Here is a 19,367-nt window from a genome sequence, read left to right as displayed (position 1 = left end):
TAACAAATGAATCAAAAAAAACAACATAAACCAAAAAAGCAGCTCAAGCTACTCTGCACATTCAGTTTATAAACACCGGTTAGTATCTTCACATTTCCTGTTTCTATAGCTTAATTAAGTTCCTTGCTGCTTATTTCTTTATAACCCTAAATAATTTTGTGCCAGCTAGATATTTCCTCCTCCTCTCTTTTTCCAAATTATTAAGAAAGCTCAACCTTTTTTGTGCCTTCCCTCATCTGAGACAGAAAACAGGTTTCTGATCCACAGTAATGTCTCCCCTATCACCCATGACTATACAGTTCCCATAACAGGATTTTGTGGAAGTCAAATCAGGATGAAAAACAAGTTTGTGTACTGACTCTACTGTACTCATTCTTCTCCTGGCACATTCAAAAAATTCTAAAAGAAATTTCCCACCATTGTTGACAGCATAAGGGCAGGCTAGATAAGAAATACTAGCATGCATAAGCAGCCGGTATTTTTACTTTCAACATACTGAAAATTTCAGCTGCCTTCTTGAGGCTAACCCGAACCTAGCCATCACTGTTGCATGGCCATTCTCCCCCACACAAATATAAAAAGAAGATAATACAGCTTAGCTCTGAAGGCTTTGCCTCACTTTGTGTAACCAAGGTACTATACAAATACTAAACAAGAAGCTAAGCGCCATCGGGAGAGATCAGCAGTATGACACAAAGCAGAACTGGCTTCCCAAGTGGAATCTAGAGGCTATCAGATTTGTTTATCCTAAAATGTGACTAATATGGCAGAATTAGGATTCTGAGTCATACAAAGAAAAAAAATACCTACATGATGGCATCTCAAGCTTCTTTCCTAATCTTAAAACCAATGAACTACACGCAAAAGACAGGTTAAGGATTACGTGATTCTGCTGTTTGAAGAACATATGTAGACTAGCATTGAACATCAGTTTGAAAACTTGTGCCTTAGGGCTTCTTAAATATCTATGTACAGAAATATACCACTACACTAAACTTTTTTTTTGCCTACTAGAAAAATGCTAAGAAATAGTCAAAATGAGGAAGATACACATTGTTGGTTAAAAGCACTGGGCACCAGAATTCTCTGAAAGAAAACTCTTCCAGAATGTGGGGCCAGTTGGGCACAGGAGTGCTGCTTACTGAACTATCTTTGAGGAGTTGTCCTGTGGAAATATGCACATTGTCTGGCTCAGCTCCATTTGCAGAAGCTGACAGACTGTATCTTGCAGAACAGAATCACATCAGGGAGAAGATGTGACATGACTGGAGAAGAGGCCAAGAGATGTAAATGTTTTAAAGAGTTACAAAAAGTTGCAGAAGAGATAGTGACAAGATGTTATATAAATATATTGATTTCAGCTGTTATGTACATCTTGATGCAGTACATATCTTCATATCTCTCTTGATTCAAGAGTACAGTAAACCGGTAAAATGCATTACCTCTAGAAGTATCACTTTAAGTAGTCCTGGCTGACAGCAGGACCACTTTATATGACATTTTGCCACAAGACGTTTATGTAACACAAGATGTTTATATAATATCGTGTAAATACAGGCAAGATGTCATATTAAAAAGCCTACTACACTTATCTGCTTTTGCAGGTATCAGAGCACCAACCAGGACCACTTAAAACGATGCCTCTAGACACAATACATTTTATCAGCTTACTGTATTCTTGAATCAATTTAATAACATAGGTAAACCTTGCCTCACACACCGAACAATACAGACTATACTGATCGTTGTATTACGGTAGCACCTAGAGGACAAATCGAGAATAACGCCCACTGTCTAATGGCATCCGATGAAACGAGCCCGACTTCAGAAGTGTTCGTAGAACATACATTTTTTTACCTTCCTCAACTAAACAGTGAAGAGGGCAGGAAGACCCTTCCATGTGTATTGAGTTCGCTAGCGCCCTCGTTAACATACGCACTGCCCTCAAGGGAAAAAGGGGCGAAGCGCCGGTGCTCCCGCCCCATGGCAGCGAGTCGTCCTCGGCGCAAACGCCCCTCATCCCCGGCCTGGAGAGACTCAGAGGGTCCTCAACCCCGCGCAGCACCGCCCCGGGCCCGCCCGGGCCCACCGCCGGCGGGAGCCGCCTCAGCGCCGTGTTTCCTCATGGGACGGCGGCCCGCAGGCCGAGCGGGCAGGCCGAGCGGGGCAGCTCCGCTCCCCCTCCCCGGCACACCCCGACCCCCGCTCTGCGCTGCCAGCCCGAGAGAAAGGAAGGGAGGGGAGGGCTGCGCCCTCCTGCGCCGGTACCTGCCGAGCCGGTGCCGGGGCTCCCGCTGCCGCGCAGGGAGAGATCGAGGCCGGGCGGGGGGCTCAGCACAGCCCGGCAGGGAGCGGCGGGGCCGAGCGGGGCCACCCGCTCGGAGCCCCGCGGCCGAGGCTGTGGCGACGCCGTTTGAAGTGACGGCGCCATCTTCCCGCCGCGCCATTCAAATCCCAGCACCGCCCCGCGCGGCGCAGTACGGGGCTGCCCAGCCCGGAGCGGCCGCTGGGCGGCTCTGGGGCCCCGTACGGCGGGGCAGCTGCCCGGCCATGGCCGCCTCCGTGTGCGCGGGGGGGGAGGATGGTCCCGCAGCAAATTGGGTCTCCACGGCATCCTTGCACGCCCCAGACATCCGGTCACGCTGCGCGCCCACGTAATTTAAAACTCTTCGGGGATCGCTACATCTGTATGGTGAAAGTAATGGCGCTAACTCGCTTTTTACACTAATTACAGTTCTTAATTACGATTCTTTCCCAACACGGAACTAGCTTTCCAAGTGCCACACTCACCTTTCTAACAAAGCATTTGTATTAAATAAAATGCCAAGACAATATCTGAACTGCTAAAACAGTCATCCAAATCACAGACTACTGGTTGTATTTGTAAAAATAAGCAGCACTCAAGAGTATGTTATTCATGTTGTACAAGTGAGAGACAGAGGCAATATGTGGAAGATGAAAATCAGTGAGATAGAAAGGCCAACAAGAGAACCCCTCTCTGACCACCCTTTCCCACAAAAACCCTCAGTGTCACTCTGAGTACCACCAAATCTGACTTTTACGCTGGATCTCAGAATCTAGGTTCCTGCCCTGTTGGGTTTCTTTCCCCTCCCCCCAACAGTTTAAAAGTTCTGCTTCAACAAAATAAGAGAGCTGCAAGCACACAGGCTTATAGAGCTTCTTCATCCTGGCATTAAGACAGACTGAACAGCACAAAGGACAAACAGCCTTGCTTTCTGGTTTTAATGGCTGATCTAGCCAAAATAATCTCTGAAGATTCTAAAAGAGTAGGACTAGTTTTAACTCTCAGTGAGATGAATATCAGAAGCAGTTCTGTGAAAATTCTGCAATATCACAAAAATGCAAGTGTTTGTACATCACTTGCAGAAGCGCTAAGAAGCACAATACACAGCAGTTAACAACAGAGGGGAAAATAAAGGCTTTTCTAAGTTGCTTTTAATTTCAGCTTAAGAAAACATACTAACCTTTCAAGAAATATTGACATCTAAGTGTGAACATTTAAAGTGGTTCCAGTAGCATGAACATATGCAGTATTATTTCCTTCAGTCCCTCAGGAGTGTATATTTTATTTTAGGTAACACACACAGACATGCTCCATTCTCCACACTCCAACTTTTTCTCCATGTTCTGTACATCTCTGCAGAGAAATGGATCACAGCGTGGGAGGCTGACTTCATGCAAAGCAGTGCCAGTGCTCATAATCTCAAACACATACACACACTCTCTCTGAGGCATTCGAGCCCCATGTCCCTCAGCCTCTCTTCTCACAGGAACAGGTCACTGGCCCAGAAACACTGGGAAAACAACTGGTGGTAAAAATGACTGGGGAGTCGGGTGTGGAAGCGACAACCTTATTTCCACTCGCCTTCCTTTGCAACAGCCTGAAGCTTCTGTACCCATCTTTGTTCTGTCTAATTAATTTCTGGCTCACAAGGATGAGCACGTGCTCTCATTCCTGTCATTAAAGCAATCTCTCAAGACTAAATGGAAGCAAAATCCTTTAAGAATATGGCTGTCATTTCAGATAATTACATTGGCATCAGTGTAAGGAATGGTCTAATGGAACAGTCAACATAGTTAAATCCTCTTTCAACCAAGCAGCTGAAAGACCTTATTTTGTCATTAAAACAAAGTTTATAAATCCAGATGCTAATAGTAGGTTCTTCTATGTTTCAAAGCCCAAGCACCAGAAAAGTACAACACACATTTTTTTTTCTAAAGCAATTATTTTAATGAATTCACACTTAGAGGATGTACCCATCTTGCTACTATATAGACTGAAGGTTAAATGCATTAAAGGGAAGAAAGGCATATTTAAATCCTTACTTGGACTCCTTGCTGCAGAAAACAATTCCCACAGCAGGCTAACCGTTCCTGCATTAGTATTGAAAAAATATTGAAGAAAATATTTCAGTAAAGATTTCTACTTAGTAACAATATATAATTCTATTGCACCAGAAAAAAAGACCAGAATAAGTACTCTTGATATTTGAAACAGTCACAGCATAGATATATTTCACTTTAACATATATAAAATCTATTACTTTCCCATCATTTCATGTCCACTGAAGTACACTTCAGGTACTACTTGCAGCTTTGAAAAAGCTATTTAAAATATTAAAGGAGTCTTCTATCTCCATTTTACTCTTTTTTTTTTTTTTTAAGAAGAAAAACCATGTTTTGCTAACTGAAGATTTTAATCCATTAAAAATAATTTACAAAATTTGAGGACTGACTTACTTTACCAAAGTAGGAAAAAGAGCTAACTAGCAACCAGTCGAAGAATTTGGTTTCGCACGTATGTGCACAGCTGGTTCATCAAGTCTCTGTTCTGTCCTTCAACCCAGTGCATTTCTACTAATACATCATTTCCTTCTTTCTTCACATTCATTAAACACTTAAAGAGAAAACACCTACTAGTTTCTTTGGGACTTTGTTCTTTTTCTACTGTCAGATTGCTAGCTTCCTCTGAAGGGCAAGGTTCCTCCTTTGTGTCACTGGAACCTTTGCCAAGTGATGTTTCTCCCTGCTTTGCTTCTGTCTCTTCCTCCTTCACATGCTCACTGTGTTCTTCTTTGGCAGCAGATTCTTCCATTAACTCATCACCTGTGGTCAAGTGGACATCCTCATCAGGTGCCATAAACCCCATTTCAGAGTCTTCAGTCTTTGGGTTTTCACAGTCCAAATTGGTGCTCTCACTCTTCTTGCTGTTTTTTTCCTCTTCCATTGCTTGCAGAATACCTTCAGAAGCTCGAGGAAGTTCTTGTAATTGCCTTACTTTCTCTCGTTTCTTTCTCCTCAGATGAATCCAGGAGTTCTCAATGGCAGTCACAAAAAGGCTAACTTCATCTTTTCCACAGGGAACACGTTTATGCTGAACCTATTGCAGAATACAGCAGAACTTCATCCTTATCCTTTCACAGTTATGCTTTCAAGCAGGATGTTGTTTTAACATATAATAATTAATACTGTACCTTCAGATCAGTGAGAATCTTCTCTACCCAGGCTCTAACCACAGCAATAGCTTCTACAGCATCCCAGCCCATAGCTGCAGCTTTGACAGATAACTCTTTGACTGTAGAAGCCAAGACCATAAATGTAATTGGCTTTCGGGGTTTTTCTAATTTTCTTCTTTTAGAAGGAGGTGACTAGAAGAAGAAAGAAAAAAAATTACAAAGCTATGCAGTATTAGTGGGATGGCTTTTGTACTCAGAAGACATGGGGATTTAGAGTACAAAGTAAGCCACTAAACAGTCACTGACATGACCTGTGTTTCACTCCATTCCAAAGAGTTTTAGATTAAAAACAGCTAACAGGATCATACACTTCATGCTAGCCTGAGGGACAGAGGGAGTTTATCCTCAGATGTTAGGCAAAAAGTTTCATCAGTTCCTTCAAACTATTATATTAGCTCTCTGTGAGGTGAGAGAGTGCAACTGCTCTTTAGAATAGAGGTCAAGTGCTAACATCCATGCTTTGATCCAAGCTCACTGAAAGTTTACTTGCGTGTTCTATAAGGTTAGTTAGTCTACACCTATCTTCAAGTATATGTACATCTGGATGCAAAAAAAGCAATTGACTCATTATTTAAGGTGAGCAAGCTCCACTTATATTCATATAGGCAAGTCTGAGCTAGACATGTTCGTATCTATCTGGTAACAGAATCTACATGGTAAGTTAAAAACAAGTTATCAGAGGGAAGCTTAAATTTCAAATCTAGCCCCAAACTTAGCAATTTAGTAGTATTAAAAATATCCTATTTGAAGTGTGTTACAAGTGAGACTTATTTTCACTGAAACCCACAAGAAGTTCCTACACAGGATTCTCTTTTCCTCCCTAAACACAGGTCATTTGTTAATCACACACAACAACTGCTAACAGACTGGCAGCCAGCTACAAAATCCCACTGTCCATACAGCCCAGTGCATCCAATGTCCCAGTCTTAAGAAGAACAGTTTATTCCACAGTAGTTATAGCTCATCATGCCCTTCCTCAAATAAGAGGCACAGACAATCACAAGCAAACCAGAATTAAGCTACTTACAGGTACTTGTACATCATCATAGAAACTCCATGCCAGTGCCCATCTCATGGTGCGTCCTTGGCAGAATTCAGTATGAGTAACTTTAGGAACCTATGCAAAGAAGCAATACAAAACTTTGTTTCGTATTAATAAACACCATTGTTTTACTGCACACACTTTCAAATTTTAAAAAATTGCAAAGTTAGCATAGAGTTATTTTCTCATGACAGAAATGGAGATTCTTTCTGACATGACTCATGGATGTCAGGGCCACTTGAAGCTGGTACCAGTGCTCAGGAGTTCCTATCTCTGTTCCACCATATCTGTGCCCCTTCAGAGCTCCAAGTTCAACAACACACAACACAACCTTTTTTGTGCAGCAAGCCAGCACAACTACAGCACACATCTGCATTCTGATTCTGCAAAAAGCACATCCTTTCTTCTTGTTCAGAACCTGCTCCTGTTCCATATTTGATTACTGAACCCACTGCTGTAGCATAGGACCACAGTACAAAGGTGACTAAAAGCTGTGAAACCAAACCACTCACCTGTCTGCAGGTGGCAGAGACATGCGCAGAAACACTTGTCTATATTTGCTCCAACAAATCAAATCTTAATTTAACATGGCTGTTAAATCTAAAATTCAGACATTAGTGTTGTCTAGTGTTTCTGCATGTGGATGATGCAAGGCATCTATGTATGGTATGGAAAAAGTGCTAAATAATAGCAAGGATAAATATCAGCCATCTGACTTATCTACGAATTATCATCAGCTCCAGAGCATAAGCCCCAGGTCCACACAGAAGGAGAGGGGAGAAAAAAAAAAAAAAAAAGAAAGGTATCTCTATCCTATAACTTTTCCCACCCTTCAATTCCTAATTCTATCAAATTCTACAATAAATACAGCAAATGTCAACAGTTTGAACGATTAGTAGACCTTCTGGAAGTTTTATGCTGCATCCTAACCAGAACCATTACATAGCATGTGCTTGGTTAAAATTAACATGCTCCCAGCTTTTATACAACAGAGATTACAAACCTGAACAAAATTAATTTGGTAATTTCAAGAAAGCTACTAAAGGTAACCTCAGCTTTTCTATGTAAGGTTTGCAAGGACTTCTCTAACTTTACTAAGACTGAGGTGCAACAGTTCAAGCATAGGGAAAAAAGTCAGATACTTGAAATTTTGTGCCTACCTCAGTATCTGCTTTTGGCATCAAGTTTATGGATTCCCTATGGTCTGTAGTTCACCTTTCTGGGAACTGATTTCACCATGCATTCTCTTTCCTTCCACTCTCCACTATACACAAGGACAGATCTCACAATAATTTTCTTTGTATGGCAATTAGAAAAGACTATGTGCTTCCTCCACAAAGCCATAAATAAGTTATTTGCACAGCCTTCTTGCATGAGAATTGTAGCACAAGGTTCAATTTTACTCTGTGGTGTCAGAATTGAACACAAACAAAATGATACTGTAACTTAAATATTGGTAAAATTTCTTTTATCAACTGAATTGCTAGATCTCACATTAGCTAAAAAGGAAAAGAAAACTAGATTTTTATTTCTTTTTTTACAACAGCCCTGTTAAGGCTATTTTACAGCAGAAACCCTGTATGTTCTAGAAAGGACAAAGACATGCTTCTACATGTGCTAAAGACAAAAATCTGTAGACAATATGTGCTACTTACCTAACAGCTTTGAATCTACAATAACTAAATCTCAACAGTTTTGAGTGCTTCCCTAAAAAGGAATTGCAGTTTGTTCTTGAAAAAAAACCTCAGTAAAATAATTCAATAATAATTACCTACATGCATCAGAACACAGTATATATTGTACAGAACACATACGGGATATACATGGACATATATAAACCTACCCCCTGGATTCGAAGTTCCTCTTTTAATGGTGCTAAACTGCATTTCTTCCCCAACATGCAACTGTACCATCTGCAAAGAATACACAAACAAAGCGTTTTGCAAATACAGATCAACTGAGAATGGCAACTACCAGAAATAACTACTTGGATCAAAACCTGCAAGAACAATAGATTTAAAAACAAAACAACAACAAAATCACACTCTTAAACAGAGTGCCTAGGACATAACACAATATAAATTAGAACAGAAGGCCCCATGACAGACAGGACATGGGAATCTTTTCAAGTTTTTAGGAAATACATTAAGACTACTATTGAAACTGCACCTAAATAACCAAGAATCTTATTCAAAGAGTGACTTCAGTTATATGGAAGACGTTACCCTTTACCATAATTTGTTTCAGTTTCTCTACTTTCTTTGGAGAATGGATCAGAATATAAAGGAGTATTCAACTATTGACAAGCATTTGTGCCTCAGAAGCAGACATAGTGACTACCCCTTCAGCTCATCTGTAATTCATTATCCAGGTTTCCATCAGCTAACCCATATTTCATGAGGAAACAAATAAGGGCAAAAAAGGACAGAAATTCATTTTCCCACTTCTGATGAAGTCTATCCTTCGACCCAGCTCCACATCTTCAATATCTCCAAACATTACAGCTCTGTTCTTCATCCAGGTTACTATTACAGGTCTACAACCCCCTCTTCCAACCTTCCTTGATGACTGGATCCAAAAAGTTTACTCATAAATACAGTGTATTAATGTATGAAAATTAAAGTTCCCAGTTATCAAGGGAGTTTCCTCAAGAGTATGCATCTAAAATGAAAGGAAGCACTTCAAGTTGCTCACATATACAAATTAAATATACTTTAAAAAAAAAAAAAGTATTACCAACAGTGTTAAGGGGCAATTCTTTAAATTTACTTCCTGCATAATGCAATATACAGGATTTCAGGCAGCAATATGTAAATGACAGGCCAAAATTTCTGGCAAAACTAAAACACACCTCTTTCCCAAAATTACAAAATATGGAACCTGCAACTCCTAGCTGAAGTAAGTCAAGATAACCTCCTGGCCAAGGGAGTCTCTGTCTACTATCAGTTCATTACTCATACCCTTTGGTAGAGTCACCCAAACTTATCTCTAACAAAAGAGGAAACAGTATTTCTGCAAGAGATTCTCCAAGGTATTTTATTCAAAAACATTAACTGAACTATTTCTACCTCCCAAACATACAGAGCTTATTTTTCCTAAGTATGATAAACCATTAGCATGTGGGTACGTTCTATGCCTTATGCTACCAGTTTATCAGATCAAGAGATACCCTCCTCTTTCCTAGAAGAGCCAAGAGGAGCATACTGAGGAACATCAGTTAAATTCTCTGTTACATTTGCCACCCTTCTCAAGGTCCTTATCAAAAGAAAGTTTCCCGTGGATCTACATACAACATGTGGAAGCAGAAACAATGTTGCAATTGCATTTTCAGGAAACTTCAAAACACCAGTCACTTTGTTACCTGCATCCTCAGCTAAAGCTTGTGTTCTGTGTTAGTGATGAGTTTATTAAGGTCACACAAAAGAGGAAGATGGACATCTGCTTATTTTTTTGTTTTTCTCCCCTCACCTATTGGATTGCTGAATAAATTCAGAACAACTCTTTCAGCTTATATTTAGTTTTGAAAAATCACTATATTTTAGACACAAATAAGAACATACACACTTAAAAAAAATGGTTTACATCAAGTAGCTTACAATAGCATTATACCTACGAGCTTTGACAGGAACACCAACGATTTCCCAGTGTCCTTGCTGGCACAAACAACATTGCTAAGAAGTCTCAGAAGTTTAATTCTTCCGGCTTGTAACCACTTCTGAACACCAAAACGTCTATTTTATCACCCTGCCATACTATCTATCTCCTTTTTATACTTTATAATATTTGAGGGGTGACAGAGAAAAGAATGACATTAAAAAAAACCAAACTGACCATGTGTCAAGCTTTGCAAAATTGCAACCTCTGCAAATCTTCTCAACTTTTTTTCTTCAAAGCACTACAAGATAGAAGCACTTCTAACAGAGCCAAATGCTGTTTTGCTTTGTCTTGTTTTTCCAAAAACTTTTATATAGTTGTCATTTTTTTCAGGTCCATTACTTGAAAACAAATATTCTAAGGAAAAAATTTGGTATCAGATAGGTGAAGATGACATTCTAATGCAATGCTCTGCTTAGAAGGATCTAAACAAAACAAAACCAAAACACTTCATGAATGTATAAAAGGCAAGCTGTATTTCCTCAGCTTAGGGCACTGATTGAGCAGTGGTAACACCAAATACAATTTTGGAAGCTACATTATAGAGGGATATTAAAAGAGCCCCAAACAAAACAAAAACCAATAGAATCTTCCAGAAGAGCTAGAGAAACAATGTACAGCATCTGGGGAGGCTGATAGTCAAAAAAATGAAGATGTGCCATCTCTTTACCTTGTTCAAAATAAGGTTTCACTATAGTTTTTATTGCATCTTATGGTCACCCAAGATAGCATTCAGTACAACAGTAACCTTCAGTAGGCAGAGCTGCAAAATTCAGCCAAGAAAGGATAAAAACTTTGAGGTAACAAACAGATAACTAGGCAATGTCATTAGTCCTCCCATCCCAGATGCCATTGACACTGTCTTCAGCAAGTATGAGAGCTTATTCAGCTGCAAGCTACAAGCGTCACTAGTATGGGGGGTTGCCTTCTGTTTTTAAATGCCTCCAATGACGAGTTGTAATTGTTTGATGCTCAGGAGCAACTAATTCTATAGAAACTGAGAGTTATTACTGATATGTATATAACACTAAACAAATCAAACAGGTATCACTGGACCAAAGCTACTTTCCTTACTTAAAATATCATTTTCACATGATTTCTGCCAAAGCAGCAGGTAAAAATGCATTGCATTTTGTTTTATTTTTTAACTGGAACAAAGCACTTACCGTAACCTCTTTTTAAGCTGTAGACTATCATGAATAATTCTTTTGACAAATTCTAGTTCTCCCCCCTCAGCCATTATTTCTGTGATCCCTCCTGTATTTACAGAACTGGGAGGGGGACGCCGTGGATTCCGAGAATTTACTCCCTGAATAGAAAAAAGAACATTTGAGATGAACATTTAATGAAATGTTAAGCTGCTTTGTACATGGCTTCCTGCCCCAATCTTTACTGGGTAGCAAATGTCACCACCTCTAGTTATCCTCCCCTCATCAGAACAATTGATAATAGACAAAGATGTGTTCAAAGTAAGCACAACTGAGTGAATTCCCTAGAATCTCAAACCCAGGTTAGCTACTTGTCACACATCAGTATCCTGCTAATAAGAAATATGTGGTAAGACATGTTGGTTACATGCGTCTACATAATTACAATCTATACTGTTTAATTTCAACACTTAAATCTCTTTTCTACTGCCCTGTATTAGAGAGTTAGGTTTCTGATTATATTTAGTGGGTATTGCAAGAACAGTTCTGAGCTGCAGGATATTGCCTAAATCACTAAGGAAACAAGAAAGTGAGAGAGTCACAATGCCAGAATCCAATTCCTCTGTACCACTGCTACACAACAGCCACTTTATTTCACATTTACCAGCTGTCTTCTTTCCAAACTAATTCTCTAAGATAGTAAGAACTTATGTGGAAGAAAACTGAAATGCAATTTCATAATGATTTAGGATTGTCCACTCAACCTTCCCCAAGGGAACAGGTTAAATTGTTGCCACCCTCCCATTCACTGAGCATTGAAGTACCTGCAACATTTAGGTTGTTAACTTACCTTCGCTTCCAATTGGTTAGCAAAAAACGGGGGGTTGCACATGCAGAAATCATAAACGATCTCAGATTCTTCTTTCAGGGCATCCATTAGAAGAGTCTTCTGTGGTACCTTAACCACTAATAGCAAACAGGCATTTGGTCAGTAAGAAACTTCGTATTTTATCTAGCATGCCATTTCCATTTTAGTGTTTTGTGAAACAATACATTGTATCAAAACTGTACTTCCTAAACAATACTTTCTACAAAAAAAAAAAACAATACTAGCAGCAAATAAAGACTTAAGGTTAAAGATTAGCATACAAACAGCTTGTATGTTTATATACAGTAGTGAAATTATATGAGTCTGTCTAAAACAATAGGAACTGCTTGAGTTATACTGAGGTCTCTAATGCAATTACAAATTCACTTTAAGGCCTTTCAAAAGTTAACACAAGCGTCAGCTGATCACCCCACAGGCTCCTCAGAAATAAAAGAAATCCTAGTCTAAACAATTTTTTTAAGTTATGGAATTCTGATATGTTATTCAAGAAAATACACTGTTTAGTCTTTCTAGAGTATAAAGCTAAGAAATAGAAAGACTAAAAGCTATCTTCACTGAAGATACACCACACCAAGGTTAGCTTTAAATCTAAACTTAGGATAATTAACAGAATGAATGTGTTAGCAATACTATGTAAAGTTACTTAGAAGGTGACAACAAAGAACTTTTTAAACTACTACTATTTAACTGCTAAGGCACATTTGACCTACACAGTTAGCTGTTTAATTCATAGTATGTAATTCTACTTGGAAATAGGAAAGTAAATAAAACCAACAGGAAGGAAAAAATGTAATAATCTTGTCGTGCAACAATTCTAAATTACCCTGAAAGCAGTTTGAAAACTTCCAGAGTCCAAGTTTTTTAAAATTTCTTAACTTACCATTATATGCAGGGTACTGATTTTTAAAATTTTTAATTACTGTTTTAAACACCAGCAGACAAGTTCTGGCCATCACCCCACTCCAGTAAAGTAGATGCACAACTAAGAACACCATGAGATTTTTTTTAGCATTTACGAGCTATCCCCACACTTACCACTTTCTATTTTGCACATATAGGAGAAATTACCTTTAGAAGAAAGTTACTGCAAACAGTATTTCACTTTCAAACAAATAAACATTACTATTTTTTTTCTCTGGGAAGATAGAAGCTATGATGCAATTATTAAACCATCGCCACATTACTGCTGTTTTTATGATCACTGAATTTCTTTTTTTTTTTCATTGAAGTTCGAAGAAAGAAGGCTATATCCAATAGGATCTCCAAAAGAAGCTATCTGGCAAAAATTTCAAGATAAACTCTTAGAACATGACAAAAATTGTGGCTTTAAGAAAAAAAAAAAAACAAAAAAACACCACAGAGGTACAGAAAGATTTCTAGTATGACTTCAAAATGCCTTGCTAAACAAGTTCCTAAAGTAGAATACTCAGCTCTAGGTAAACAATTCAGGCCCAGGAGTTAAAAAGTGGTAGGGCGGTTCATTCCCAGGCAGCATCTGGCTACAGGCACCACCAGTGGCACTCCCTTGCCCATGGCACTGCCCACCAGCAATCAGTCACTTACTCCAGCTTTTCTCCTTTGGCACTACACCTTCACATGAGGCACTTCCCTTTGTCAGAGGTTTTTCCAGGATAGTGAAATACTACCATACCACTAAAAGTTCTATGATGGAAGCAGTAACAGAAAACTGTCATTGTTCTCCACATCAAGTCCTGGCTCTTCAAGACTGACACAGAGGATGGACCAAGACAACATTTTCATAAAAATGATGCTTCCAAATTCCAGCAGAATTAAATTTATTATTTCAGAGCTGAATAATGGACCTGCTATTTAGTATACTGAGTTCCTACATGAAATTTTCCAAGCTCATCCACAGACCAAGCCTGGCATACCGCTATTATTACAACAGGCGTTGTTGGGGCCTCATTCAGGGATGAGGTTGAAAGACACTCTCTGAACAAGATATGTATATGTGGCAGTACCAGGCAAATTATCTGAAGAGAGCACTCCAGGTCTCCTAGCAGTAGAAACAGCTTGAACTCTAAGAAATACTTCCGTACCAGTCAAAGAATACAGAGAGAGGAAAAAAAATAAACAAGAGGGTAAGGTTGAATTTTCAGATTTTCATAATGAAGAATAGTTCTCCATCCACACATCCCATCCCAGACAAGTTTTCTGGCTTAAGTATACACAGACCCTAGTAAACATTCTGCTTCAGTAAAAACAATTGAGCACATGTTTGGCAGAAATACAGATTCTGATATGCCACTGATCATGGCAAAAATACATTACAACATTTGTATGCTACTAAATACCTTACTACATTATACCTTTTATAAGATCAGACAAGTTATTCTGTTCCACATTCTTCTTGGCATAATTGAAGCACATATCATCCACTTCTGTTGCAAGAAAATACCAGCCATTTAAAGTTGCTCCAAGTAATGGGTATATGCAAGATGCCCCTGTCCCTGCAGAAGTGAAGAGCCATGAGAAAGACAAAACAAGTCTCTGGTGTTACACACAGTGTGGCTGATAACTATGCACTTTTTACAACAAAAATAACTAATTTCAAGAAAACACTGATTACTGATCATGTCCTATTCAGTTCCTTAATGAACTTTCTGTTCTTAATTTGAAATACAGCATTGTCAAACATGCACTTTTAATAAAAGAAATGATTTACTAATCTGGAATAAATTTTCTAGTAAATTATCAACTTTTTTGGAAGCAATTTATTTCTATATGATAGTGATTAATTTATATAGTGAAAGCTAAATATATTCTGGTTTCACAAAAAAAATCCCTATCACAAATGTACTTTTCTTCTGCATTTTTCTATTATCTACCACAAATAATTTACTTTGATGCACACAGCAGCCAAAAAAAAAAAAAAAAGTCAGTCAGTCCCATCAGACCGTCTTTCCCTGACATCCAAAACTATCAAAGAAACAGAGATGCCAATTAAGAGAGACAAAAACAAACTGAAAATTTTGCAATATTTGGAGGACTTAAAGGATCTGTCTCTTCTATCAGTCACCTATTGTGCTGAAGCTCATTGAAATAGTTTTCAAAAATGCAACCTAATATCAAATGCAGAGAAGATGGCCAACAAGTTTAAAAGTTATGAAAGGAAAACAGCTTTGCACACACCACATGATGATACAAACCTTGTATCCATCACAAATACAGGTAAAAATATAAGCCAAAAATTCCTTTTTAAAAAAATCATGCTAGCAAACATCAAGAAAATAGTAATGTAAAGACTGGCATGGTAACCAAGATCACTGAACTGAAGCCTTGAGGAAGTCAGTAACTTCAACATTTTAATGTCAAGCATTAAAACGTAAGTTTAAAAGGAAATTCCAGCTTCTCTGAACATCATTATGAGTTTACTCCAGCACAAAACAATCTTCAAAAACAAGCCTTTGAAATCGTGAAGGAAGATTCTATTAGCAAATAAAACATATGAACTAAATTCAAATGTACCATCACAGGTACCTTTTAAATAATTCATACAGAATCACCAAAAATTTGAAATCCAAATGTCAATTTTATTATCTATATGTGAGATACAGTTTCTTGCTCCTACAGAGCGTGCCTATTTTATTTCTAATGAAAACCAAATTATGTGCATCAGTGTACATCTTACAAATTCACATCTCTACTGAATAACTGTTTACATCAATCTGCTGCTTAATCCAAATATTGTCCAGATATTATCCAATACTCTGGGTACTGAAACCGAACAAATCTGTACTATCATCCATCTGCAGATGCTTAATCCAGTTTAAAAATATTCTGTTTTCAACAATAAACAGGAAACCTTTCACCATCTACAACCAGAATGCAGGTTTGCTAGTACTTGGCCTACTTTCTAATTAAGCCTCTTCTAAAATTTAGCTTATGAAAACCGCCGCACTAAAAATAAAACAAAACAAAAGAAAATAAATCAAAGTTTAAAAAATATAGATCATTCATCTGTCAAATACACCTGAAACAACAGAAAAAATGTCATTAACAGGAAAGTGAGAAAATATTGTTATGCAACTCACAAACTCTCTCATGCAGACATTCAGAAGCAAAATTAATAGATTGCTAATATAATTGATTAGTTAGAAGACTGAGGAAAAACACCATATTTTTTAGAATTCCTTTAGGATGGTATTTTTGCCTGCATTACTAGCAGCATAATTCTTGCATATCCACAAAGTTACACTCTGTTGAGTTCAAGGATACAAAAAGACAAATAATTGCCAGATATGCCCATTCTTCTGTTTGTGCAGAGAAATCCTATCCACCAAGAAGCCAAATGAAACACCAGTGGAGGCAGATTGCACGGTTCACCACAGCAAACACAGTCCAGATTTTTGTTTCTCAAACTTCATGTTTCTCTATAGATGCACAACAAATTTTACCAGCTAGTTTCACTGACAGCAAATAACAAATTAAAAATTTTGCTTTTCCAAGTACCTATGTCAATGCCTCGCCTGAGCACTTGCTTGTCACCATCCTGGTGACCGATGAGATCCTCCACCCAGTGGATGTAGTTCAGCCTCAAGGGAACGGTAGGAATAAGCCTTTCCACGGGGATGTCAATCGTAAGCCCAAAATCCTCCTTCAGGAGGGTGCACGTCAGAGCCCTCACCGCCTCGGGGTCCTTGAAATTCAGGCTGAAAGGTACAAGCAGCGGTTACAGGTGCCCTCTCGCTCGCCACAGCCCGGGGGCGGACACGCACACACAAACACACATAGCGTTCGGTAGGCGGCGGGAGCCGCGCCACAGCCCCCGGACGCGGCCTGGCCTGGCCTACCCCGCCCTCCGTCGCTCCCGCCGCCCCGCCAGCGGCCGCCGCGCGGGCCCTACCTCACCCTGCCGGTGAGGGTGGTCTGCACGTGCTGCTGGAACTCGGGGTACTTGGCGGCCAGGTAGGCGAAGTCGGGCGGTTTGTCCTTGTAGCGGTTGCGCGCGTGCATGGACTTGTTGAGGGCCATGGCGGGCGGTGAGGGGGGAAACCGCCGGCAGCGCGGGGCGGATTAACGGCCTGACCCCGCCGCCAACCGACGCACCGGCAGCCAGCGCCTCCGCCCGCCCTCCCACCTCCCGGCGCGCACCGCGGGCCCTTGGGGCGTACCAAGGCGCACGGGCGGCGGGGTGGGGGTGCGGAGGCGGGCCCACCGCGGTGACAGAGGAGCGGGGTGTTACAGCTGTTGGGACGGAATCGGAGGACTCGAGGAGCGACCAACGTGTTTTATAATCTGAATGTTTTATATACGGGCATAATCGCTTCAGAGTTAGGTACTCAACGAGTAATAAATATAAAATTATGTGAACAGCTCAAAATTCCGTTTTTCTCGGCAGTGAGAGGCGCCTCCGCTCCCATACTACAGAATCACAGAATGTTTGGGATTGGAAGGGACCTCAAAGGATCACCTAGTCCAATCCCCCTGCCGGAGCAGGAACACCCAGATGGGGTTACACACGAACGTGTCCAGGCAGGTTTTGAATGTCTCCAGAGAAGGAGACTCCACAGCCCCCCCTGGGCAGCCTGTTCCAGTGCTCTGGCACCCTCACTGAGAAGAAGTTTCTTCTCTAATTTAAATGGAACCAACTGTGTTCCAGTTTATACCCATTGCCCCTTGTCCTACCATTGGTTGTCACCAAGAAAAGCCTGGCTCCATCCTCATGACACTCACCTTTTACATATTTATAAACATGAATGAGGTCACCCCTCAGTCTCCTCCAAGCTAAAGAGACCCAGCTCCCTCAGCCTTTCCTCATACGGGAGATGCTCCACTCCATCATCTTTGTGGCTCTGCGCTGGACCCTCTCCAGCAGTTCCCTGTCCTTCTGGAACTGAGGGGCCCAGAACTGGACACAATATTCCAGGTGTGGTCTCACCAGGGCAGAGTAGAGGGGAAGGAGAACCTCTCTGGACATACTAATCACCCCCCTTCTAATACACCCCAGGCCATTGGCCTTCCTGGCCACAAGGGCACAGTGCTGGCTCATGATCATCCTGGTGTCCACCAGGACCAACAGGTCCCTTTCTCCTACACTGCTCTCTAAGAGGTCGTTCCCCAACTTATACTGGAACCTGGGGTTGTTCCTACCCAGATGCAAAACTCCACACTTGCCCTATTGACAGACATTACCTGCCCGAGGCATCCTTGTTACCTTGAAGTGCCCTTTAACATTCTCCGAAATGCCCCATAGTCATGTATTTCTGTATAATTGGTGCACCCAGTCACTGGCAATTGAGCAGTGGCCTGGGGCCTGCTGCTCCTGGCTTACCTTACACAGCCAACTTTGAAATACCTGCATTTTAAATGATGGGTTACGTGGTTTGATTTGCGGGGAGGAAGGCTTAGATATCATACCTGGAGATTTCTGCAAATTATCCCACTTTAAGCACAGTTTCACACCTAGAGCAGGTACTTCTCGTAATTATCATAGTGCTGTACTTGTTGAACATAAATTATGAAAGACAAAGTGTATTGCAACAACCTTTGTACTGTCTCCTTCGATTTGAAAAAAAAAAAAACCAAAAAAACAGCCTCAATTAAAATAATATGTAGGCATAACAAAACAAAGTCTCAAACTGGGAATTACAACTGACCTTTCTTAGGAGGAGAGACTGAGAGAGCTGGGTCTGTTCAGCCTGGTGAAGGCTGAGAAGTGATCTTATTGATGCTTATAGCATGTCAAAGTTGGATGTCAAGAGGGTGGACCAGACTCCTTTCAATGGTGCCCAATGATAGGATGAGGGGCAACAGGCACAAACTGAAGCACAGGGGGTTCCATATGAATATGAAACGTCTTTATTTTGAGGGTGCCAGATCCCTGGAACAGGCTGCCCAGAGAGGTTATGGAGTTTCCTTCTCCAGAGATATTCAAGACCTGCCTGGATGCCTTCCTGTGTGATCTGCTCTGGGTGAACCTGCTTTAGCAGGTGGATTGGACGAGATGATCTCCAGAGATCCCTTCCAGCCCCAACCATTCCATGATTCAGTTCCTAGCTTTGTCAGTGACTGTTGTGAACTTGGACTCTTAACTTGGAAGTTTCAAGTTTTCTCATAGGCAGAGTAGGAACAGT

The 19,367-nt window shown here is 40.4% G+C and overlaps 2 protein-coding genes across 3 annotated transcripts in view; both read right to left on the bottom strand.

Annotated features, from left to right (window-relative positions):
- POLQ (DNA polymerase theta) overlaps window positions 1–2,447 on the bottom strand; it is a gene marked incomplete at both ends in the record, with an annotated part of 54,588 nt that extends 52,141 nt beyond the window's left edge. The window contains 2 exon segments of the mRNA XM_080352278.1: window positions 2,269–2,378; window positions 2,380–2,447. Coding sequence (XP_080208404.1) covers window positions 2,269–2,378; window positions 2,380–2,447 — 178 coding nt within the window.
- Window positions 2,448–4,240: 1,793 nt separating this feature from the next.
- On the bottom strand, window positions 4,241–17,348 carry METTL16 (methyltransferase 16, RNA N6-adenosine). Of its 2 annotated transcripts, none has more exons than XM_080360079.1 (9): window positions 17,138–17,348; window positions 16,744–16,943; window positions 14,601–14,741; window positions 12,232–12,347; window positions 11,400–11,542; window positions 8,423–8,492; window positions 6,565–6,654; window positions 5,496–5,669; window positions 4,241–5,401 (listed from the first exon to the last, which is right to left on the bottom strand). In XM_080360079.1, exons 1-9 carry the CDS (start codon window positions 17,263–17,265, stop codon window positions 4,784–4,786), a joined length of 1,680 nt encoding a protein of 559 aa, XP_080216205.1. In that variant the 5' UTR covers window positions 17,266–17,348; the 3' UTR covers window positions 4,241–4,783. The 2 variants fall into 2 exon arrangements, with proteins under 2 accessions (XP_080216205.1, XP_080216206.1); XM_080360080.1 differs by having other exon boundaries at window positions 14,601–14,735.
- Window positions 17,349–19,367: the final 2,019 nt, after the last annotated feature.

The sequence above is a fragment of the Nesoenas mayeri genome (genome assembly GCF_963082525.1).
Source record: "Nesoenas mayeri genome assembly, chromosome: 1".
In the NCBI taxonomy this organism is placed as follows: domain Eukaryota; kingdom Metazoa; phylum Chordata; class Aves; order Columbiformes; family Columbidae; genus Nesoenas; species Nesoenas mayeri.
The sequence above is the reverse complement of the archived record's forward strand: the minus strand, read 5'-3'. Positions and strand labels throughout refer to the sequence as shown.

Bases quoted from the DNA above. Each gene is read 5' to 3' on its own strand.
- METTL16 (XM_080360079.1), bottom strand. From the start codon at position 17,265: ATGGCCCTCAACAAGTCCATGCACGCGCGCAACCGCTACAAGGACAAA. The intron at 8,493-11,399 runs GTAAGTGCTTTG...TATTCTTTGCAG, and splicing joins CAGCTTAAAAAGAGGTTACG to ATGGTACAGTTGCATGTTGG. The intron at 6,655-8,422 runs GTAGGTTTATAT...TTCTTTGCATAG, and splicing joins AGGAACTTCGAATCCAGGGG to GTTCCTAAAGTTACTCATAC.